The sequence below is a fragment of the Thunnus albacares genome, chromosome 7, assembly GCF_914725855.1.
Source record: "Thunnus albacares chromosome 7, fThuAlb1.1, whole genome shotgun sequence".
Lineage (NCBI taxonomy): Eukaryota > Metazoa > Chordata > Actinopteri > Scombriformes > Scombridae > Thunnus > Thunnus albacares.
Genome location: NC_058112.1, coordinates 30,362,263 through 30,387,595, shown reverse-complemented (window position 1 = coordinate 30,387,595; position 25,333 = coordinate 30,362,263). Strand labels below are relative to the sequence as shown.

General features: G+C 40.0%; 1 protein-coding gene across 1 annotated transcript; it reads right to left on the bottom strand.

The window, feature by feature from the left end:
• Nucleotides 1-61: 61 nt before the first annotated feature.
• Nucleotides 62-24,294, bottom strand: nfatc3b (nuclear factor of activated T cells 3b). The gene is made up of 10 exons (XM_044356168.1): nucleotides 23,894-24,294; nucleotides 16,484-17,159; nucleotides 15,020-15,436; nucleotides 14,153-14,315; nucleotides 12,020-12,219; nucleotides 10,237-10,409; nucleotides 9,222-9,362; nucleotides 9,063-9,118; nucleotides 6,981-7,785; nucleotides 62-820 (listed from the first exon to the last, which is right to left on the bottom strand). Exons 1-10 carry the CDS (start codon nucleotides 23,964-23,966, stop codon nucleotides 684-686), a joined length of 2,841 nt encoding a protein of 946 aa, XP_044212103.1. The 5' UTR covers nucleotides 23,967-24,294; the 3' UTR covers nucleotides 62-683.
• Between the last annotated feature and the right edge of the window lie 1,039 nt (nucleotides 24,295-25,333).

Sequence of the window (25,333 nt, the reverse complement as noted above, 5' to 3'; positions counted from 1 at the left end):
TCACACAGAATAAATTATTTTCAAACTTGTATCTCCTTTGTATCAATTATCAGAACACACATGATTTTACTTCACTTTTTACTTCAACCTTACGATACATTTCTATAATTCAGTGTCTTAAGCTTCACACCAAAAACAGTTCAGGTTGAACAGCAATAATGTAATTCAGCGAAGGAAATGTAAACCGTACAGAGTTAAAACCAAGCTATAAAAAATGTAAATAATCAGTTAGAGGACTTTTAGTTTTTACTGGACAAGATCCAGAGTATCAAAAATAGATTTCTTAATTAACTGGCCAATAAATAATGTCAGGATTTTTCTCATTCGTGTGCGACTTTAGCCTCTGTAACGGCATTAAGATTGTTAGGATGTGATGGTTGAATTACAGCCCTTTTATTGTTGTTTTCTACAGTTCATCCAATTCTCTTGTGAAACGTTATAAAATCTTTGGTTTGTCCGTGAGGTATGAGTCGTCTTCACGCTTTAATTCCTGAGACAGATGAGGAGACAGTAACCTGACGTGATACCCTGATATAAACGAGGCCACAGGCCCGGCGGAGGCTGCTGATTGGATTTCAGGCACTTGAAGATCAGTTCGATGCACTTTGTGCAAACGTCACTGTCGGTTCATTTTTTTTGTCCAAAGAGCGAACAGTAGAAGAAGCACTGAGAGGGCAGTGAGACTACTGCGGACCTCCGCAGAACGGTAAGGCGGCGTCACTGGACTTGTGTTCCCAGTCGTACTGGTGGTACTGGTCAAACTGGTCGGGCTGGGCACCGCTGCTCAGACTGCAGATGTCTCTGTCGATAATCTCGTTCACTGCAACAAAAACAGAAGCGAGAGACAAAAATCTTTAAAACATTTCTATTTACTGATACACATTTCAGAAAACGATTCTCAAACTTATAAAATCTGAAAAGTTGAAAACATGATAAAAAATATTCATCTGAATTTTCTGCAGAAATTTGTGGCTGTGAAGCAAAAGTCTCTTGCTTATTGCTGGTGACTTGTTAGTTATTAATTTTTAAAGTGTTTTAAATAGATGATTAATCAATTAGTTGGCAACGATTAAATTAATCAGCAACTATTCTAATAATCGATTTGAGTCGTTTTTAAAAAAAAATTAAGTCCAAATTCTCTGATTCCAGCTTCTTATATTTTCTGGTTGTGGACTGTTGGTCGGGACAAAACAACATTTGAGGACGTCATCTTGAGCTTTGGGAAAAATGATCGTCATGTTTCACCATTTTCTTACATTTTATAGACCAAACAACTAATTAATTGAGAAAATAATCGACAGATTCATCGATAAATAACTGTTAGTTTCAGCCCTAGTTTTAACAACAAAAAAATCCTGACTGAGGCTCCAATCACTTGCTTTTTTTTTGAGCTTTCAGCCCTGTTGGTTTGAGATCTGCTGAAAGTTTGTGAAAAAAGCTCATAAGTGGACCTTTAGTTATGTTTTTTTTGTTTTGTTTCCCCTGCTTCTTGCACAAATGCATGCTGGGTTGGATTTTTGTTCAAATTACTGAGTAGACATGAAATGTCCTAATTTAAGGAGCGATTACTAGACTTCTTCAGTTCCCTGCAGGGCCACAGGAGGGCGCAGCTGGACACCAACTGCGACTTTCAGCTTTAAATATTTTCTCCACATTCAACTTTCTATGATGCCTGAAGCAAAATGAATGTACCTGAACAAGTTTGTCTGGTTGTAAAAGAGATAAACTGGCTTTTTATCTACTAACTAATACATTATTTACTATTAACTGATTCCACATCATAAATCAGCACTTTAATTTACGACACATGCTGAAGTGGAGGTGACAAGTCATGTTTATTATTATTATTCGTAGCGGTAGTAAAGCTGCTCCGCTGAGTCTATTTGCAGGGCAGCAAATGGCTCCTTCTCTGCTCCATTCAGTCTATTCATAGCTCTGCTGTGAAACCTGAAGCTCATGAAGTGAACCAACACCAAACACCCCCCACCCCCCCATTCCTCCTGTTCATACTGAGCATTAGAAGATCCCTTCATAATGCATTTACTATGTAAGTGATGGGGGACAAAATCCACAGTCCTCCTTCTGTGCAATAACTATATTTAAAAGTTTATCTGAAGCTAATATGAAGCTTCAGCATCCAAATGAGTCAAATCAAGTAGTTATCTTTTACCTGTCCTTTAATACAGCAGTGGTTGAAATAGCCTTTATAGTGGTAACAGTGAACACTGATATGGTGATTTTAAGGTCTGACTTTTCAACAAAATTAAGCCAAGGTCTAAGTTTTTCAGTCCACTACTTGGGTTCAGACAGAAACATCTGAACTATCAGATTGTCATGAAATTTTGTAGACATTCATGTTCCCCAGAGGATGAATCTAATTATTTCTGTGATCTCCTGGCTTTCCCTCTGGTGCCACCATGAGGTTGACATTTGTGGTTTTGAGTGAAATGTCTCGACAGCTACTGAATGGATCAGAATGAGATTAGGTTCCACACTTTTTATTATTTATTATTTTATTATCTGTAATAACTTTGATGATCCTCTGACTTTTCATCTATCACCATCATCAGATCAAAATCATAGACGGTAAAAGAAATATGAAAGTAGCCACTGTTTCGTCACCCATCGGTTTCTGAAGAACCATTTTGAAGCTCAAAGTGGGCCGTCCCAGCCATTGCCATCTTGGCAGTGCCTGACTCCACCTAACTCCCAGGTGATCTAAAATGGGCAAAGAGGTGGAGCTGAGGCGGCCGAATGAAGCCTGGTTGCTGAAACAAGCTGCCTAGCAACTAGTGACCTGTCACTCAAAGCAGCCACGTTCTTAATTATGCATAACTTTAAGTCTTAATAAAATTTAAACAGCTGAGTTATAAAAAAAAATCACCCCCCATACAGTTGTCATGAAAGGGGAAATTAGCTATAGAGACCAAAACCGTTTTTTGTACCAGGCTGTAAACATGTTTATTTCTGCTGTAAAGTTGGGCATTTTAACATGGGGGTCTATGGGGATTGACTCGCTTTTGGAGCCTCAAGTGGCCATTCAAGGAACTGCAGTTTTTGGCACATCGACACTTTGGTTTATGACCAAATACCTGCAAAACTAACTAACTAACTAACTAACTAACTAACTAACTACTTCCAATCAGCAGTACAAGAAAAGAAGCCTACTAAACGTCTCATACTAAATGGAAACAATACAAAACCTCCTGCGTAGGACGTCATTTCATCTGAGACAACTGGCCTCCACTCATCTGTTCCTGCTGCGCTTTGCTTTATGAGACAACAGCGTCCACGTACAGCAAACTTTAACATCCACTGTGTCTAGTCTGCATGCTGTCTAATGTCAGAGTTTTTAAAGTCGTCTTCTACTGAAAAATAGTTGGATATTTGAGCTTCTCTGTGCAGAATGATGCAGAGTTTGTTTTCACCTTCATCTGCTGAAGGAGGAAAGTTTCTCTGAGCTCACGTTTAATCTGAGTTTAAGACGTTTTCCTACGAGCATGATTTGTGACATCACAACTGGTCCAGACATAAATTATTATTCAGAGTATTTTATTTACATCTTAAAACATTCTAAACCTGCTTAGGATTTGTGTGTTGTATGGCTTTGGGACACAGTCTATGGTTTAGATATACATTTTAATTTCTATATTTCAGTGTGAAGCATGTCTAAAACACATTGAAACACAGTAAGTGAAATAGTTTAGAAACAATGGTTATATGTAATCTAGACATCTAGAAATATTTAACTTTTTGCACCATTTAACCAAGGTTCAAACCAGATCAACGGCTTCCCGACAAAGAGTCTCTCTAAAGGGATCTCAAAATAAATGTTTGGGCTCAAAAGATGATCAACAAGATAGGAAAGAAGAAAAAGCATTCTAATCTTTATTCTGATCTTTTCTTTTTTGCTTGTGAGTTACTGGATAACTGCATCTACTCTAACACTAAGTTGAACTGTCACAACATGTAGACAAGAGGTCACAAAAACGTTGTTTTAAGGGGTCAAAACCCGAAGCACCGACGTAAACATCTAAACATGTTTTAGCCTTCAAATCACTATATTAATCACCAGCAGCAGCAGGAATATTCTTTAAAAGTGCTGCAGTCACAGTGGTTTTACTCGTGTGCTTTAATCTGTAACTTAAGTGTGAGGCTGAAGTTTCTTCGAGGTTCAAAGTCAAGCTGAAAAGTGAGGAGGGGGGCGGCGGCCAGGCGGAAGGGTCGGAGGCCTGACGACAGCTGCTGCTCGCCAGCTGAGACACGGCAACAGATTTAACCGCCGTCTGCAGCAACCAGCGCACACGGCTATTATTAACCCAGATCAGAGGGAAACACAGTATTCACACACAAACACACACACACACAAGGCCTGACATATAAATAACCAACATCACAGAGCAACACGGTGTAGACAGACTGACACACACACAAACACACACACACACACACACACACAGATGGATTGGATTTCCCACATTTTGAAAATCAAGTCAAAGCATTTAATTTTGGAGATCACTATTTTGTGACTGATCACCTGAATGATGCACAAAACCTCTCAGCGTAAAAGGTCGCACCGCCCGCTAAACACCGATCTGAGTCTCCTGCAGTTCATAAGACATTAAGACATCTATGTAAAAAAAACAGGTTAAATTCGGTTTAAAAGTTTAGATGTCGTCTAAGTTACACATAACCGTTGGTTCAGCAGCAGTTAAATAACTATATTTTATATTTTTAGGACCCACTTCACACTGAAATCCCCTTTTCACCAGCAAATCAACAAATGTGTTTACTGGTTACGTCTATGCAGATGCGTCAAGATTGGATGTTTAGAAGTGTTTTTAATAAGTCTTCACAATACAGTATATAAACATTAAGTCACTTTTCTGTATGTTTTTATCCGTATTTAACACACAGAACGCCCCCCCCCCCCCCCCCCCCCGTTTAGGCCACTTGGTTCCTTCCAGATAGAAAGTCCTACGTAGCATCAGCGAAGCTCGTAGAGTCGCTCAGCTGTAACCGGAAGTCATGTAGAATCAATGTTAACCACAGTTTGAGGTGTGAAGAACCAGTCTCAGCTCACACCATAAAACTGTTTGACTTGAATGAATTTGTAAGTTACTCAAAGCTTCCGAGTGTCTCTGTTTAAAGTGACTTTAGCATCAGTGGTTTTATCTATAAACCGCAAGTCATTAACATTAGCGTTAGCTTGTTGTCGGAGGCGGTTTGATCAGTCTACCAGCTTCAGGACACGTTAGCTGCTGCTAGAATAACTAGCTTGAATCTCCAAGCTAACTCTCAACGCTCCAGTTGCATTATGGGTAATGTAGGCAAGAAAAAAAAAAGGAAAATATCGCTGGTTCTGTTGTAACACTTTTCATCCCTTTTTAAAAAAACCCTTCATCATGACTGTTACAGAAGTGTAATGCTAAACAGGGGGAGTACTGTCTTAACCCTCATTAATGCATAATTAAAAACAAGACCAATATGTATTGACCTGGTTGACTGGTCTGGACCGGTTTTGATAACACTCTCAGTATCAATTTTTTATATATTTTTTTTAGCCACAATAAAATTAATCACTCCGGTTAGACACAAATAGCACTTCCCCCCGTTGTGTTTTTCTAGCTCTGTCTTTGTTTCGGAAAACTGAGCTTTAATATTTAATGTTTTTAAATGATACGTTTGTTTGTCAGTTTATTTTGACTCAGTCATGCATACTGTCCCGCCGCAGGAAATACTCACCACAGCACCAAATGTGTATAAATCCGCAGCTGAAAATAGTCTCCAACAAAGGCCTGTTTGAGTAACGTTTGCTAAAAACTACAGTGTCCAGCTGTTTTGGTTTTTTTTTAGGAAAATTTTAGGAAATGACCACAGAGCCTTTTTTTAAAAATGGAACTGTATATGTGTGGGGTATTTTTAAAGGGGCCATATTATGAAAACTCACCTTTTCAGTGCTTGTGTTAATGTATTTGGGACTCTGATGAGCCTACTAACACAAGCTGCGAAATAAAAATAAGTCAGTTTGGTGTGGGTCGGCTGGCTCTGTACTCTTGTGATTGAACAAGCCATTCAGATTTGACGCCCCTTCTTACATCACATGGGGCGAAGCTAAACTAAACTAAGCTAAGGGCGAAAAACTTCCATATCGTGGGGCTGAACCAGGGGACAGAGCCACTGCTTGCCAACAGACGGCTGCTGAACGCCGGCGTCGCTGCTGCTGTTTCATCTTCTGGAGGAATAAACACTTGATTCTTCTCTGATCCGAAGCAGTTTACCGGCAGGAGGAGTTTGTTTTTTAAACTTTTGGGATTAAGTGGATTTATCTTCAATCTAGCTGGCGCTAAGCTAACAGCGGAGTCACACACCACCATCTTAAATGCCGGTGAGGTAATAAAGTTACACAGTATGTAGATATCTATGTGTATAAACAACAACATCACTGCTGTATTTTTGCCTTTAGATGAGTGCGGATGGAGCAGCTATAATGTTAGCGTAGCTCTGTTCCCTCTGAACTCCCTTCAGAAAACGAGCATTTTAAAAGTAGTTTGCTTGTTGTGCGGACAGACCTGACTAAGGATGAATTTTTACAAATTGACATCATGATGTAGTTATTTCGGCATCCCTTTGATCCGTTTATTGCTATTAAATCACAGCAAAATCTAAGTTTATTTACACTCAAACCAGCTGTTCTGAACAGGGCTGTTTAGACAGGATGAGAAGGCTGCTGTGCTGTTTGATCCTTGTGGTATTTTGACCAAAGCATGTCCAATATATTTTATTAAGACCCCAGGGAACTGTGTTAAATTGTGGAAAGGGAGTATAATATGGCCCCTTTAAAAGATCTTCAGTAGGAAACAGTGAGCCTGGGGCTGAGAGCCACTTACAGAGAAGGGCAGTCAGGAAGTATTGAGGTCTTTTCATGGGATTTGGTGAAAAATAAGCCAGCTGATGTTTTAATAAACCAAACTTCCTACCATCATCCAGTGTGATCTCCTGAAGGCCCAAGGATCCCGGATTTGGCTGGTCCACTGGCTCCTGCTTGATGCTCAGCACCCCTCTTGGGCTCTGGGAGAGCAGAGAGTCCTTCTGGGGTTCAGCGGGGGTCACAAAGGCTCTCCTGGGAATCAGAGACGGAGACGGATCCCTCCGAGGTCCACCGGAGGAGGTGTGAGGAGGGACGGAGGAAGTCTGAGGAGGCAGGGAGGAGGGCTGAGGCGGGATTGTGAAGGTCTGAAGGGGCACCGATGAGGCCGGGGGAGGCATCGTGGAGATTTGCGGCAGGATCGAGGAGGTCTGAGGGGAGATGGTGAAGGTCTGAAGAGGAATCAAGGTCTGGTGGGTGACTGAGGAGGTCTGAGAAGGAATGGAGGAGGAGGTGTGGAGAGGGATGGAGGAGGTGTGAGGAAACATTAAGGAGGTCTGAAGGGGTGCAGAGGAAGGAGGGGGGTGATGGAGACGAGGGGCGTTCTGGGTAGAAGGACCACAATGCACTGGGAGGTTGCAGGCATCATAATAAACCACTTCTGGACTGAGGGCTCGGTCATGAGGGGCCGCCTGACAGAAGCCAGGTGGATTATGGGAAATGTGGTCCGGCTCCCAGCGCTCCTGTTTGACCAGCTGGGCTCCGGCCGCGGCAGGCAGGTGGCGTCTGGCTCCGGGCAGATAGGTGAAGCTCTGCGTTAGACTTCTTCTTCTCTTCCCGTTGGAGATGTAGAACTGGACTTGGATCGGACACGTTGTCTTTTTATTGTAAGGAGGGATCTCAACCACAATGTTGGACTGCAGGACAGAAACACAGAGACACAAAAACACAAAAACAACTGCTGTCAGATTAATCCAGTAGCACCAAACACCTGTTTATAGGATCTTACAGACGTGCTCCCAGTTTGCATCAGAATAAATGACCTTCTTCCATTAAAATATAGTGGGAGTACAGCCAACAGTATATTATTATTCTATTTATTTTTTATATTTGAGTTAGTCTATTTATTTAATGTATAAAATTCAACCTTTAATAGTTTGTTTCTTTGATCTCCCTCATTGTTTTTGTATTTTGATTTATGGTAAGTGGTTGCAACAGTTTAATTTCCCTTTGAGATTTAATAAAACATTATCTATCTATCTATTAGTGAAACGTGTCAAAATTAATGCAACAGGAAATGATCTCATGATGCAAGTCACAGCTTGCGTGTTGCAAAGTTGGTGAAACAAATTGATGGTCTGCAGCAGGAGGTTTGGATGTGTAATTACATTTCCTCTTAATCTGTCAAATGTTTTATACTTTTTAACACTTTTTTCATCAATAAATAAAGAGCTGCAATGATTATTCAATTAATCGAAAATTAATTTAAAAAATCTAATAATTGTTTTAGTCATTCTTTAAGAAAAAATGCCAAAAACAGTAACTGCTTTTAGCTTCTCATATGTGATGATTTAATTTTTTCTTTGTCACACATGACAGTAAACTGATTCTCTTTGGGTTTGTTGAACCCAACTCCACCTTTGACTGTGGGAAATTATAAATTATATTTTTCACTACTACTTGATGTTTTATAGACATACTGTTTATCACTTAATCAACGAAATAGTCGGCATATTATTCAATAATGAAAATAATCATTAGTTGCAGCCTTATATAAAAAATCATGTTTTTAATATTCCTTATATTTCATATCTGCCACTTTTTCAAATTAGTTTAAGATGACAGACAACATTCAACAATATGAAAAACAAGACTAGAGCTGCAACGATTAGTTGATTAATCGATTAGTTGATGAAAAGAAAAATCTTGAACTGAATATGTTTGGGTTTTGTAGGTCGGACAAAACAAAATGATTTAAAACATCTCTCAGAGCTGCGGGAAATTATAACATTTTTGAGTATTTTCTGACAATTTGCAGACTAAACAATTAGTTTAGAAAATAATCAGCAGATTAATAGATAATGACGAGACAATATTGCAAAAAAATATTGCAAATATTGTAAAAAAACAACTCAAATGCAACATTTTTTAATATCATGTAAAATATTCTTTATTTAATAGTATTTCTACTTACTCCGCTGCATTTTTCTGGCACAACTCTGGCGTCAATTTCCCACAGCGATCTCCCATCTGAGGAGACATCAGTCACATAAACACGTTGGTTAAAAATCTCCTTCATGTGATTCGGGTGGTGGGATGTAAACTTATTCAGCGTATAGTGACGTGATCTCACCAGGCCCTTTCTCCATGAAGACGACTTTGGATTGTGTGGAGATGTTGGATCCGGTGATGAGCAGCTCCTCTCCTCCGTCCGCCGAGCAGCTGGTCGGACTGAAGCTCTCCACATGAGGAAGCTCCTGGCCCGATCGCTGGGCTGAAACACAACACAACACGGTTTTTGTTTGGGTATTTAAACGCATGCAATATGCAATTTCTGCCACTAGGGGTCTCTCAATCAAAATAATAACAAAAGACGGAGTTTCATGACGTCGTGAAGTAGAGTTGTTTCTCTGATACCTTAAGATCCAGATGTCTGATGACTAAAACCCTTCATCTGGTTAAAAGATACACTTTAAGACGACCGAGATCTAAAAAGTTTATCATAAAAATTTGGCTTAGAACTGGATAAGAGTCAATTTATGATAGTTTCTGGCAGGAAATCACAACGCTAACACATTATCTTGTATGTGTTTACTCATTGCTAGATGCCATTGTGGCAAACAACCACAACGCTGATGCATCATCTTGTGCATGTTTGCTCTTCGGTAGACGGATGTATGACACCATTGACAGGCGACCAAAGGAAACAGACCATTACCTTGATTAAAATTTCTTTGGGTTTGAAGATTGTTTGGAAACATTTGGGATAATTTAGGTACATAACTCAACGAAATATATAACATAGGTCGTTTTTAGACATTTATAGTGGAATAATTGTAATCTGTAGTTTCTCCACATTAAATGACAGACTACAGGAGCGGCACATTCACTTACAGAGGAAACATTCACACAACAGGAAGAAAAAACCTCACTGATTATGATCTGTGTTTGTCAAATTTAAGCAAGATGAAGCAATACTTCACATCCTCTGAATTTCCTCTTGTGTTTTCTTCTATTATAACCCGGTTTCAAAATATAATGTGAATATAATGTTGAATATAATGTGCTGCTGACCTCACTGGAAGTCACACAGTGAACAACAAAGTCAGATGTAAATGTGATGCATTAAATATTACAGAGTGACTCACAGCACTCCACAGGAATAGATGCCGTCTGCAGCCATAACATCCGGCCGCCCGGCTGTGGCAAGGCGACCCTGAACACAACTCGCACCCTCGTGTTCTTCCGCCCGATATCCGTCTCTCCTTTCTTCAGCTCGATGTCGGCGTTACGCAGCTTCAGGATGCCGGCGCAGTCGATGCTGTGGAAAAAAAAAACAAACAAAAGACACACACTTTTTTATTATTACATTTCTAGTGAGGCTTTAAAGCAGTGTTTTTATGAGCGAGTCCCTCTCATTCTGGTTGTACTCGTGCAGAGGGCAGTGATGCAAATGTGTAAGACCTGCAAGCTATAAAACAGGCGGAAAAGGAAGACTGAGCAGGTGTCATCTGCTGACCTTCCCCAGGTGTCATCTGGGGTTCTCAACTTGGATGACAGGTTAAATCACTCAGTGTGATGTTAAATGATGTTGGCATTCACTTCAAAAAAATGGGCCTGTATAAAAGCAAGGCCATATATGTCCTTTGACGCCCTTTTACACTATTCCACTGATCAACAGTTGGTGGCAGTTATGTGCCAAGACATGTAAAAGACTGATAGACAATACTAATGCGGATGTAAATAATGCAGGTTTACAAATGTTGGTATTAAGAAATAGGCTTTGTTAATATCTGTTTTATGAGAGAGGAAACGCCTTCAACACTTGGCCACTTTGGTGAGAAACACTGAACGCAAACACAACTTTATTTGTTAAAAGAAACCTCCACATGGCACCTTTAACTCAGATCTTCTCTTCAGCCCACAGATGCTAAAAGCAGAAGTACTGCAACACTGCATATTGTTAGTTCTACTATGACTACTAAAAGATAACACTCATTTGTAATGTGTGAGAGTTGTCTAAATGTGTTTGTGCTGTTTGTATTGATTGTTGTAACAGATTAAAATGCCTTTTTAATCTCAAAAAGACTATCAGCACTGGTAACAACCTACTACTATTACTACTGCTAGCATTACCCGTACTTCTACGACAACTGTTAAACCTTATTCTTACCTCTACTACTACTACTACTACTACTACTACTACTACTACTACTACTACTACTGCTGCTGATGCTGCTGCTGCTGCTACTAGCCTGAAGCTACTACTATAATGTCATTTCAGTACAATGATCAGGCTAAAAATTAACATTAAGATTATAATGAAAAGCAGATTGGGCCAAGAATGGAGCCCTGTGGTACTCCAAAACTGCACGTTGAAGTAAAAGAGGAAAGAATGTGTGCTGAGAGAGACGCATATCAGATTTGAGAGGCGCACATTATCTTAGCCTCCTTATCAAGCACATCTATGCGTGGTCACGTTGTCAAAGTTTATCTTAAGGTCAAGAACCACTAGCAAAGAACACTGGCTCTAAGCAACGTGTATAAAAATGTCACGAGTAACTGCAGTTTCTGAGCTGAAATCTTTCAAAAATGTTAGTATTTAATGACTTGTAACATCTGGGATGAATAGTATTAATAATCTAATTATGTCATTTATAATAATATACTAGTCAGAGGGAACAAACCACTACTTTTACTGCAATACTTTAACTTCACTTTGCTGCTAATACTTATGCACTTTTACTTAAGTAGGATTTTTCATGCAGGACTTTTACTTGTAATGGAGTATTTTCACACTGCTGAATTGGTACATTTACTTAAGTAAAGGATCTGAATATTTCTTCCACCACTGAGGGTAAACTCAGATTTTAATGCCTTAAAAATCAACTGTAATACTAAATCCAGGTGTGATACTGTTGCCGTTGTTACCTGGCGGACATGTTGTTTTCTGGAAGCAGAGGGATCTCCAGAACCTTGGTGCATTCAATTATTTTCTCCTGGCAGGTGGTGGTAACCGTCTTCCCCGTCACCCGGTGGACCTGGTAGAAGCAATGGGGGCGAAGGCATCGGTCGTCCGCCGTGCCGATGAACAACAGCAGGCTGACCGGCTGCTCGCTGTATCCGCTCAACTGAAGACAGAAATTCAATGATACAAACAAATTTGATGAAAAGCTGAATGGAGTCTTAAAATAAAATGGTCGAATGTGAAACTGAAATGTGAAATTGACTAAACGCAGTGTGAAGCATTGATGTTGTTTGGCAGGAAATTCTGGTGTTTTCAATGTTATATATATATATATATATATATATATATATATATATACCAAAGAACACTGGTTTGCACAATAATAATAAATAAAACAAAACAACAGCAAGCAAAAAAGTGTTTTGGGTGAGATATGGAGGCCCGAAAGTGAAATGAGAAATAAATTTTAAAAAATGCCAGTGATTGATTAAAAATAAATAAATACATTTTAAAATTTGCCAAAAAACAATAAAGAAACGTGGAAATAAATAAAGAAGTGTGGATGATAAAAGAAATTTTAAATAAATGAAATTTTAAAGGTGGAAATAATTAATAAAAAATACATATTATTGACAGATTATTGATTTATTGCACGCTTATCTATTTATTCTTTTATTTGGCAAAATGTATATCTATTTATTTTCTATTAATCACAGTGATTTATTTATTTATTTCCTGTGTCATTTTTGGGCCCCCGTATCTACGGACAAGTACATAAAAAATAGACTGATTAAACATGAATGAATGAATAACAAACACATTGTGTAAAAACATTAATTCATTTAACAGGATCTATTTTAATCACTATACAATAAAAGGCTGAAGTGCATCAAGTCACGTTTGATCCTCCGTAGCTTTCTGACCATCTTTTCTTCACCTCCCACCATCAGTATGATTTTCAGTTTCCTGTATAACCTGTGCCCTTCTCTTGACAGTAAACGCTGTCAGTTTTTACACATGCTGCTGCAGAAAGCTCATCTGGCCTCAGCAGCGGCCTGAGAATGCGACACCCAGAATAGCCCCGCTGGTATCCGTTACATACGAGGCCTTGACGGAGCTTTACTGGTCTCGGCCTGCCTCTGTTCTCTGATCCAGAGGATCCGCGGCATCGTTCGCCCACAACATCAGCAAAAGACGACCGACACAACCACAGTTGCCCTGTGGTTTTTTTTATCCGTGGTGGATCATCAGAGGCTCAATCAGCATGGCCTTCAGTGTGTGGAGCCTGCAGGAGTCTACATGCAGTTTGAGAATATTTTCAATCTCATTACAAGGCCGCAACTAATGTTTATTTTCTCTTTTGTTTTTTTATCAATCCATGAATCATTTATTTAACATTCATGCCATATCAGAGATGTATCCGACTTATCTCTTTTTAATAAAAATAAAAGCTCGCAAGTCATAAACATCTCTGTCATCCATCCCGTATGACGTAACTGCTGCATCACTCTATAAAATGTCTGAGAATAGCAAAAGTTGCCCTTAACCAGAAACCATGGGTACGTCATCAAATGGTGTTTTTGTCCTATAAAACAGTCCGATTCCCAAAGATGTTCAAGTAACAATGACATAAAACAGAAAAACAAAAATAAACGGTCATCATCATCATCATTTTTGAGAAGCTGGAACCGGAAAGCGATTAGCATTTTTCTTGATAAATGACTTAGAGCGGCTGTGACTCAGGAGGTAGAGAGGCTCATGTGTTAATCGCAGGGTGAGTAGACATATAAAAGCACTACATAATACAGTCTGTTTAATCAGTTATAAAAATAGTTAATCATTCATTTTCTGTTGATCACAGAATCACATTATGATGATTTCAGCACTGATGGTAGCAGGTAATCTTAATTACTGGGCTACAGTCTGTTCGATGAGGGAGAAAAACTACATCAGACGAAAATTATTATTAAAACATTCTGTATTTTTATATATAAAACCTTGTGCCTGATATAATGTAAATCTAATACAATTAAGTTTAAAGTAAAAAACCTGAGAGAAATGTTTGCTTGTTTACTCAGTTATAAGTGAGGACTTACCTTGACAACAGGGTGTCCTCCAGTAGGCGCCTTGATGGACCCTCGACTGCCCTCTGTCTCATAATGCGCCCTGTGGTAGGACTTGGGCTGGACCTCCAGCTTCAGCTCATACTGGTCATACTGGCTGGGCAGAGGCCAGTCCAGAGGAGGGGGCGACGAGGTCCTGGAGGCAGAGACAGCAGACATTTGAGTAGAGCCACAACAATTAATGAATTCATTGAATAATCGCCAACTATTAAATTAAATGTGAATAATTTCTGGTTTCTTTACTCCTCTATGACAGTAAACTGAATATCTTTGGACTGTTGAGGATAAAACAAGACATTTAAAGACGTCACCTTGGGCTTTTGATCAACATTTTTCACCATTTTCTGACATTTTATGGACCGATTAATCAAGAAAATAAATGACACATTAATCAATAATAAAAATAATTGTTTGTTGCAGCCGTACATTTGAGCAGTCATTCAGAATTCATTATCAAGATGATAAAAGAACATAAATAAAGCTCGGCAGTACTGGATTTTTGAGACCCAATACCAGTACTGACATCTGAGTTTAAAAAATTCAATAACAATATAGCAGCAGATATGAATCTTTTTGCATGAACACATACAGACTGATAAGGATTCTGTTATTAAATAATTGTGATCAATATAAGTTCTAGCTGAGACATTTTACAGTGTAAAAATAAACTTGTCTGTGCTCTCTGGTGGACAAACTATGTGATGTTTACAAATAACACATCTTTGGCATTTCTTGATGCTTGTTGGCCAACATATACACCAATCCTGATATCTCTGTGATAGGCCGATAAGCTCTACCAGAATGCACTTATCAGAGAATGAAAGCAGTCATGAAGCCAACCTGAACAGAGGAGGGTTTCCCGGCTTGGGTTTGTTCCAGCTGAAGTGGGAGGGCACCTGAAGGAAGAGCTCAGCCAGGCCGTCCTGTTCTCGTGTCTCCTCCCCGGGAGAATCCTGGAAAGGTATCACGGTTCTCAGCTCTTCCAGTACGGGGTCCCCCTGACTGGCAAGGAGGCCCAGCTGGCTCCCAGACGTCCTCCTGGTCTTTGAGGGGACATCCAGCTCCTGGTAGCTGGACATCAGGAGGGGCCCCATGGCGCCGGCGGGGCTTCCCACCCAGGTGTCGTCCGTCACGCTGCCCCGTGGGGAGGCACCCGGTGTGGGGCTGGGGGAGTGGTGAGGGGAGGGCGAGCGGGCGTGGGGGTCGGCACTAGAGTGGCGTCTCTTCCCACAGGGGGACGTCGGTCTGGATGACGGCCTGCAGGGAAGGTTGGGATTATCAGAATATTACCAGGTCAATGTTGAATCAATGCAAGACTCATATTCAACATTTGTACCAAAAACATTTTAAATTAAACTTGACTTCCTGTGTAGAATTAAAGGTAATCTGTCTTTTCTAAACCATAAAACTATTCTGCACTACAAAGCCAAAACAGCAGTAACTACATCGTTGGTTGAAATTGATTTATTTAGCTATAAAAATTATCACGCCATAGAAAAAAAACCTTCAAAAAAATCCTACAAAATAGGTAAAAACCAAACCACACTGATGGCACTCTAGCTAGTTAAGGCTAGCTGACAGCTAGCCCTTGCTAAAGCTAATTTAACAACTTTATCCAAACTGTTTACTATAATTGAAAAATCAATTCTGATGCTCCAACATCTTAGTAATGAATGACAAAATGAAGTCATGGGGAGAAAAAGTAATACCAGATATACTAATCCTGCTAAAAGCTAACCAGCCTAGCTTAGATTGTCCAAACATAAAGTGCAGTATTTGATTTTATATGACTTCTTTTTTGGTGGGAGGAAACTTTAAAAGCTGTTAGACCATAAAACTTTAAAACCTTTTCTTTCTCAACTTCACCACTTCTGCAGTTACTGCTGTCTGCCTTTGCAAAGCAGCTTCTATGTCTGAACTTGATTACAGAGATATCCTGTACTGTCAGGCTGCAGCAATTAAAGCCGGTTTATCACAGTGCTTTTCACTTTATCACTACTGACAAATCACTGGATGGACTCCCTGGCTGACAAGAAGGAATAATCATCCCCTGATATTCATCTTCCCAACTACTTCACATTTGTTTTGTCATTCTAATCTTGTGACTCTAAGTTAAATCTATGTGCTTTTTGTCACTTGTTTGTGCTTGTGTAGCTTTATGTACATGTGTTGTTTTTGTATTGCGATTGTCAGACACTCATGTCCCTCCTGAAGAAGAGATCTTGATAATAGATCTCAGTGACACGACCTGATTAAATGAATAAAGTTAGTGATTAGACATTTGGGAACCATGGTGACATCTACCTGGAGGTGGGCCGGCGGTTCAGCCAGCTCTCCTCTGTGACGCTGGTGCGAGGAGAGTGGCAGGGTGACTGGCGGGGCGACTGATGAGGCGACAGCGCCGGGCTGAAGGCCGAAGGATGCTGATACTTCTGCTGCCACAGCTCCACCCCAAAAGCCCCGCCCCCGCAGCCCGGGGACCCCACAGGTGACCCCACAGGGGACCCGAGGGCGAGGCGGGCGGCATCGCGCAGCTCCCCGTCCACGTCCTCGTAGATGTGGGAGAAGGACTCGCAGGAGGAGAGGTCGGACATCCAGCTCCTGGAGGACAGGCTGCTGCAGGGGCTCGGGCAGAGTACCGGGTCCCGGTAACAGGGGTCCAGAGGGAGGTAGAGCTGGCCTCTGGACCAGGACGTCTCCAGGTAACCCCCCTCTGCCCCGCCCACCGCCAAAGCCTGCTGGCTACTGCATGGTTCTACATGGTTGTTAGGAGCGATGGAGGTGATCTGGATGCTGGGGCAGTCAAAGGCTCTGGGGTTCCCCTGGGCTCCATACTGGGGCCCCTGGATTTGGTAGCCGACCTGCTGGTAGTCATTTGCGGTGGGGAGGCATGGAGGGTGACCCTGCAGCTCTGGGCTGATGGGCTGCTCAGCCAGAGCCTGTGTGGAGGAGGTAGGCGTCCTCACATGGAGATCTGGACCTGCGAGACGTGAGAGATGAACCAGTATGCAAATCAATGTGATCATTTGCATTGCAAACACGCTTTTATTGCCTTCAGCATTCAGAGTTCTGCAGCTCACAGCAGTACTCTGAAAACAAATCAAACGAAAATGCTTATCAGTACATTCTGTTCACTGAGTCTCACAACACAAGCTGTAAAATCTAAATGTTACTGTGCTGCTTCTGTCGTCTTTATAACATGTTGTTCTTTATTTAACTAGTTAACAGATAGTTGTAATATTTAACTAGACGTCAGAGATTTTTCTAGACTGTTTACACATAAATATCTGTGTCTCTCTTTGACAAAATAATCTGCAGATTAACCAATAATGAAATCATCAATGCAATAAGTAGTCAGTTAATCAATTAGTCAATCAACAGAAAATAATCGGCAACTATTTTGATAATCAAATAATTGTTTTAGTCCTTTTTTAAGCAGAAATGCAAAAAATTTGCTGATTGCAGCTTCTCCAATGTGAAAATGTTTTTTTGTCATTCATGACAGTAAACTGAATCTTTGGATACTGGACTGCTGAGAAGATAAAACAAGACACTTGAGGACGTAACCTTGGGCTCATTTCTCACAAATTTCTCACATTTTATAAGCAAAGCAACTAAGAATTTTAGATTAATTGTTAGTGAAAACAGCTGCAGCACTTCTTATGATGGACAGTTACAAACTGAGGTAGAAAAATGATGCAGCAGAACTAGAGATATTGTCTCATTTAATCCACACATTCTTCTTTCTCGTCAAAATCTGGTGTCTGCATTACCCACAATGCAACTCACTCGACTCACACCATTGTGGTGTGTTATGCTAGTAGCTGCTAATGTAGCCTCCAGCAGAGATGAGGAGAGGTTTTTTTTTTTATTTTTTTAAACTTGTAGACTTCAACCGACGCCCACTCAAGTAACATCACTTAAAGCAATTTATCAGATTTCATACAGCTTCCTCTGGAGAAACAAAAGGTTTTATACTACTTTTTTTTAAACATATAACACTTGGAAACACACTCTTGAGGTGTGAAATCACCCTTTAATGTTAATCCGGCTGCAGCAGCGGTTCAGTGAAACTACAGCAGCAGTTAATAGCACGTGCACAGTGACAGAATATCTACAACACTTCAGTAGGTTCATTCACACAGCTGCACCCCCTCCTCACCACAACACGACTATTAATACCGCTCTTTCTCTCTCTCTCTCACACACCTTGCGTGCTACATGCAAAGAAGGCGTCAAAGCGGCAACTGCGATCTGCTCCGCCGGCTCTACTCGCTACCTCTGTGCAAATCAGCCTGCATGTGCTGAACACAAATACGTGACATGTGATGCAACAGTTGTCCCCCCTCCAGGGCAGACAGGAGGAGGAGGAGGAGGAGGAGGAGGAGACAATGCCCACCACCAGCTGCGTGCCACAAGGCGGTTAGAAAACCAGGAAGTAAAACCTTCCTGGCAGACAGGCTGGGCGACACAGTGTCTGAAAATAACCAGTCATCATGCATATACAGTATCTAACTATCTATCTGTCTCTCTATGCTGCTGAATGTGAACAGAGCATCATCTGGCTGGTTGCATACAGCTTACACACACACGCACACACCCACAGACGCATTGGTTCATTACCACAATAATTACTGACTGTGGTTAAACAAAGACGGTGAAATATTACTGTTAGGCAACCAGCAACCAGAAACTGACGAGGACTCTTTTATTCTCAATTTCGAGATTCTCCAGCTGAGCTTTCACACGTTGAATACAAATCTGATCAATTTAATGTGATTTTAGACTCTAACAAGTCATTAGACTCTTCCCTTAAACCTCACATTAAATCTTTTCCTCATGTGTAGGCGTTACTACGGCTGCAACTAACAATTATTTTCACTATCGCTGAATTTGTTGATTATTTTCTCGATTCATCAGTTAGTCTTTTTGGTCCAGAAAGTGTCCGAGATGACGTCCTCAAATGTCAACCAACAGTCTACAACCCCAAAAATATTAAGTTTACTGTCATAAGCACCTTTCACATAATGCACTGCGACCCTGAAGTTATCCAGACATTACCCGGAGCCGTATGTGTGAACGCAAATGTCCGAATCAGTCGGACCGGATGTTGAACGGACTTTACCCTGCAGGCTCCCTACTACAAAGTAATGTCCAGTTGAGCCCATGAGTGAACACAGCGGTGATTTCACAGCGAGCAAGTGGGCGTGACGTTTCTATCATGCGGCTGGCGTTGGATAAACGCAGCAGGACTGAGCCTGAACGCTCCGCCGTGAAGCCAGCGCTTAATGAGAGAGAGAGCACTTCCTGTGATTTCTCATAAAATAAAAGCTGTTTTATTTCTGGTGAAAAGCTTAAAAATCTGAATTACAACTGCAGCGTACTTTTTGTGTCGTGTCCTGCTGCCTGCACGCTCTACTGAAGCACCACCCCTCGCCTAAACCAAAAAAATAGTGAAATAGCTGTCGATCAATCCAATTAATCAACTAATTGTTGCAGCTCTAAAAGTGAGTGATAAATAAAAAGCCATATTTCATGTCATTCTGTCATTATTCTATCTCTGTGAGTGTTTTATATAGTTTTAGTCAGCATCAGGAGTTCAGACAGTATAAAACATGACTGACATGAGCTGATCCCAAATAACTACTGCTGCTAATCAATACATTCAAACTACAGCCCACTAATCAATAACACTGATTAGTACAGTAAAGAGTGCCTGCAGCTCTCAGTGGAGGCTGATTTATTCACTTCTTCCCCTCCTGATCCAACGGTCAAAAACTCACCTAAATTTAACAGCAGACAGCTGGATGTGTCACGTCCACCACAAGACCTAATGACTTCCTGTTACCATTTTCAAAGTAAAAGCCTTTTTTTTAGAGAGTATGTTAATGAGGCGAATTTAAGCCATGTGAGATAAAACAATAGTCATGATAATGTGCACAGACACAAACACTCTCCTCCTCTTTCTCTCTCCCCTTTTTATTTAAATTACGGTTTTAATTATGCCTTTAAAGGACCCATATGTAAGATTTAGGAGGATCATATTCATAAGTATGTTTTAACTAGTGTATAATCACCTGAAAATAAGAATCGTTGTGTTTTTGTTACATTATAATAAGCCCTTTATATCTACACATAAAACTTCTACAGAGGCCGCCATGTTTCTACAGTAGCCCAGAAAGGACAAACCGAACACTGGCTCTAGAGAGGGGCTTTTTTTTTTTTTTGCGCGTGTTTTGCAGCCACCGTAGGTTCTCCTAGGAAGGAGAGGGTGAGTAGTCAGTTTGTTTTTATCTGCAATCTCACCACTAGAGTCAGTATCATCATTTAAATCTCCTCTACGGACAGACTTTACTGTGAGAGCTTATCGTTTGACTTTCGCACATGTTTAATTGACGTTACATGACATTTCTTTAATCTTGCACACAGGAAGTGGCTTTAACTAAGATTATATATTTGATCATTTGATTTGAATTTGCTGCCTAATGTGAAACACTTTGTAACTTGGATTTTAAAAGTTTTTTTTAAAAAAAAGTAGTTTATCATCTGGAAAAGATCATTTTTTAAACAACCGTCAACAACGTTATGACATTTGTGAACATACATAACACACACACAGTCTATCTCTTCCTCTCCTACACACTTACTCACCCCCACCCAACACACACCCACACACACACGCACTCACTCACACCCACCCACACACACACACACTCTTCCCTACTAGACAATATTTTTATTTTTATTAAAAAATATCTAACTGCAATTATTTTGACTGATAGATCAAGTGTGATATGATTTGCAATATTAGAGGGGATGATCATTTTTACAGCATTATTCTCATTTTAATTGAAAAACATATTATTATATGTATTATATATTATTATAGTGTGATTTTTTTTTTTGCAGGGATCTGAACCAAACAGATGTTTTCTTAAGTCTGTAGAACATGATGTGTAGGTCAGAACATCTCTGCAGCAGAAAGATATTTCATTTAAAATGATATTTTGACACATAAAAAAATATATCGCGCCTCCTGCGAATTGAAAACTGCAGTCGGCCATATTGTGATTTACATAACATTTTAATTAATTGTTCAGCTCTACTTTTTATGAGAAGCCTTAATCACTTGTGGGAAATACACTACTAATCTATTCATCAAGTGCAATATCGCACTTGTGCAGCAATGTGCAATAGAAAGTATGTTCGTCTCTTATCTCTCTCCTGTTTTTTTACTCGTTGTAAATGTAGCTTTTGTTTAATATTTTCATTAGGAAATATGGCACATGAGAGGAATGTTGGTTTAACAATGAGAATCACGGTTAAAACATAGCAACATAATAATAATGATGATAATAATAATAGTAATAATAGTATAATCAAACTACTGTGCATCTCAATGGATCAAAAGAAAAGACAAGACGTGCTGCTTTCTGCTCACAAAACCAAAACGAAACAAGAAACAAACACACACACTTCTATGAGAAAGAGAAAGGAGAAAAAAGAAATAAGTGAATTAATTAATTGTTGATTAATTGGTTGAGTGATTGATTAATTAATTAAAACAACAAACAAAAACAAAACAAAAAAGGGGGAAGAAATAATTGTAAATATTTTATTATATACTCTAATTGGAACTAGACTTGAAGAAGCCAAATTTCACTGCTTTTAATGTAGGGCCGGGCAATATATCGATATTATATCATTAATGTGATATGAGACAAGATATCGTCTTAGATTGTGGATATCGTAATATCATGATATGACATAAGTGTCGTCTTCGTCTGGTTTTTAAGGCTGCATTACAACTTACCAGACTGTTGTAGCTGTTCTATTATTTGCCTTTAACCACTTAATCATTATATCCACATTACTGATGATTATTTATCAAAAATCTCATTGTGTAAATATTTTGTGAAAGCACCAATGATCATCCCTACAATATTGTTGCACTATAGATATTGAGGTCATCTCTATAAACAGATATCTGCATATGAATGCAGAATCTGTAGGCAAGAGACAAGATTTTGGGATCCGAAGTGTTCTGGTTTCCGTTTCGGCGATTACTATCAAGTGGGTCTATGTGAGGACTCGCGGTATCTACACGACACACCTTGGTTAGGTAGAGGCATGAGGAGTGAGATGGTAGGTAAACAGTCCACGTAGGGAGCGAAAGAGTTGGCCGATATGTCGTCTGGACCTAAAAGTATCAATGTTAGTTTGGCTTTAAAAACTGTTAACTGAGTGTAAACTGGCTACTTAACAATCCGGTCGTAGACTTCATCTCTCAACTCCATTCTCGCGTCTCCAGTTGCTAATCGGACTGTAAACAATGACTGGCGCACAGAAGAGGAAGTCTTGGCCCGGATAGCGCAAGTAGGTCCATCTACAGACTTGCAGTATCTACACGACACACCCACTTTACTACATGACACACCCACTTGGTTAGGTTTAGGCATTGAGCAGTGAGATGGTTAAAGGTTAGGGGTGTCGTGTCGTAAAGTAGGTATGTCATGTAAGTTTGCAAGACTGCAGATAGACCCTCCTCATTTATACAGGAACATGTTTTAGTTGTATGCAGGTAAACAGTCCATGTGGGGAGCGAAAGAGGCGGAACACAATGGCCAATATGTCGTCTGGACCTAAACACCAACAACAAGTGTCGATGTTAAGTTTCGTTTTAAACTGTTAACTGTAAACTGGCTACTTCAATCCAGTCATGAACATCATCTCTCATCTCCATTCTCACCTCTCCAGTTGCTAATCAAACTGTAAACAATGACCGGCGCACAGAAGGGGAAGTCTTGGCCCGGATATCCCAAGTGGGACTCCCAGCATCTACACCACACACCCACTTTACCACATGACACACCCACTTGTTTAGGTTTAGGCATGAGCAGTGAGATGGTTAGGGATCAGGGGTGTATGTCATGTAAGTCTGGAGACTTTGGACAGACCCTCCTCATTTCTACAGGAACATGCGTTGGTTGGACGCAGGTCAACAGTCCATGTGGGGAGCAGGAGAGGTGGAACGCAATGGCCGATATGTCGTCTGGACCTTAACACCTACAACAAGTATCGATGTTAGATTGGTTTTAAACTGTTAATTGGCTACTTGTGAAACAATCCGGTCGTAGACGTCGTCTCCAACTCTATCTGCGGACTTGCAGTACTTTACACAACCCACCCACTTTACTATGCGACACACCCAATTTACTACACAACACACCCACTTTACCACATGACACACCCACTTGTTTGGGTTTAGGCATGAGCAGTGGGATGGTTAGGAGTTAGGGGTCTGGGGTCAGGGATGTGAGTCTTGCAGTAAAGTGGGTGTGTCATGTAGTAAAGTGGGTGTGTTGTATAGGTCTGCTACACTGCAGGTTGCCCCCAAACGTTGACAGTTGCCCCCAGAGACTAAATCGTCGTTAGAAAATAGCTGATAGTTTCCAAGATTGATATCGAGGTATTTGTGTCAAAAAATATTGTGATATTTGATTTTGTCCATATCGCCAAGCCCTACTTTAATGTTTCTATTTGCTGTGTTGCTGTTGCATGTGACAGTAAAAACCTCTTGAACCCTTTTCAAACATTGATTTTCATGTTTCCGTTCTTTATTGTTAAAAAACCGCAGCGGTTCAGTTCCGATACTCGCTCTTGTCAACTTGACGCTGTTGAGATATTGCTAACGTCGCCGAAAATGACACGTACCTGCTGTCTGTCTCCCGTCCTCCTCAAAGATCAGTCTGAAGTCCAGCTCCTCCGCGAAGTTTACTGTGGACATTGAACCGGAGAGACACCGCAAAAGTCCTCCGAGGGAGCCGTTAAACCGACCTGTTTGTCTTTAAAACGGACCTGTCTCGCTCACTTCCATCCGACTGAAAGCAGAACTCCGTTTCAACTGAAGCGCCAACAATACGTCGACCAAAATCCCGATTAAAAGTTGTTCAACGACATCAACACGATCAATAAACACGCCTTCGTACTCCGTAGTTTAAGCAGAAAAGTCCCATTACTGCGTGAACTTGTCGTGTTCGCGGTTTGTTGGTCGGTTGCAGCGAGTTTTACTCTCCTCCAGGTTAATCCGTATGCTGCTGCGTTCATGGTCTCCTCGTAAATATAAACTACTTAAACCGTCCGTGGTTTGTTGTCAAAGTTGGAAATCAAGCAGCAAGGTGTTAAGTTTGTGTCCCCCCCCCCCCCCCCCCCCCCCCCCCCCAATTTAAAAAAAAGGCTAATTGTGTGTCAACAATTCATTATTTACTTAATATGTATGGTTTATTTATATCTGGTACTTCTTCTCTATTTATTTTTTGTATTGCTCTGTGTATGTATGAAGCCTAGAGCATGCCACCAAAATAATTATACACTTTAACAGTGTTTTATTACCTTCATAAATTGATAGATTTTAAAAAGCCAAAATTAATCAGATTTACCTTTAAATTATACAATACTTGCAGTCAAAAAATAGTATTTAACTTGCGAATAAATAACTTTATAGAGATTAAGTTACAATTACAAAACATTTGAGTTATATAATTTAAGCAATCACAAAATGCAATCTATAAATGTTAAAGCAGGAGACACGTAAACTGTGAGGTGAAATGTGATGGGCAGATATGAGTAAACACAATAACCAAAAGGTAAAATTAAAAAGTCTTTTTACAACTGGAAAACCAAAAGTTTTCATCCATAATTTAACAGAGTAAGGAAACAAAATGATTAAATTTCAGGTATTTAAATTTATAGTTTACAGTTGTAATTTCTGAAGACTCAAGGTTTAATATCATATGAATAGTGTAGATGATCACAATGTTTATTATGTTTAAGTTTTATTTAGTTACTTATGAATACTCTGCATCTGTTTTTATACTTCCTTTTGCTGCTGTGACACAAATTTTGTAGTTTTTACTTAATTGATCAGTGGGTGTGCATGTTTTAACATTTTTGAAATAATTATACCGAAATTCTTTAAATGAAAATGTAAACGTATACCAGCTCAAAGACAAAATATTGCAAAAAAAATATTCAGTAGCTTAAAGTTTAGTCAGTAAACTCTACGAGGTATGATAATAACTTTTGCGTACAGTACTGTAACAAAAGTTTTGTCCCAGAATTGCAATCAACGGCTTCGTCGGTTCCCCTCGGTGA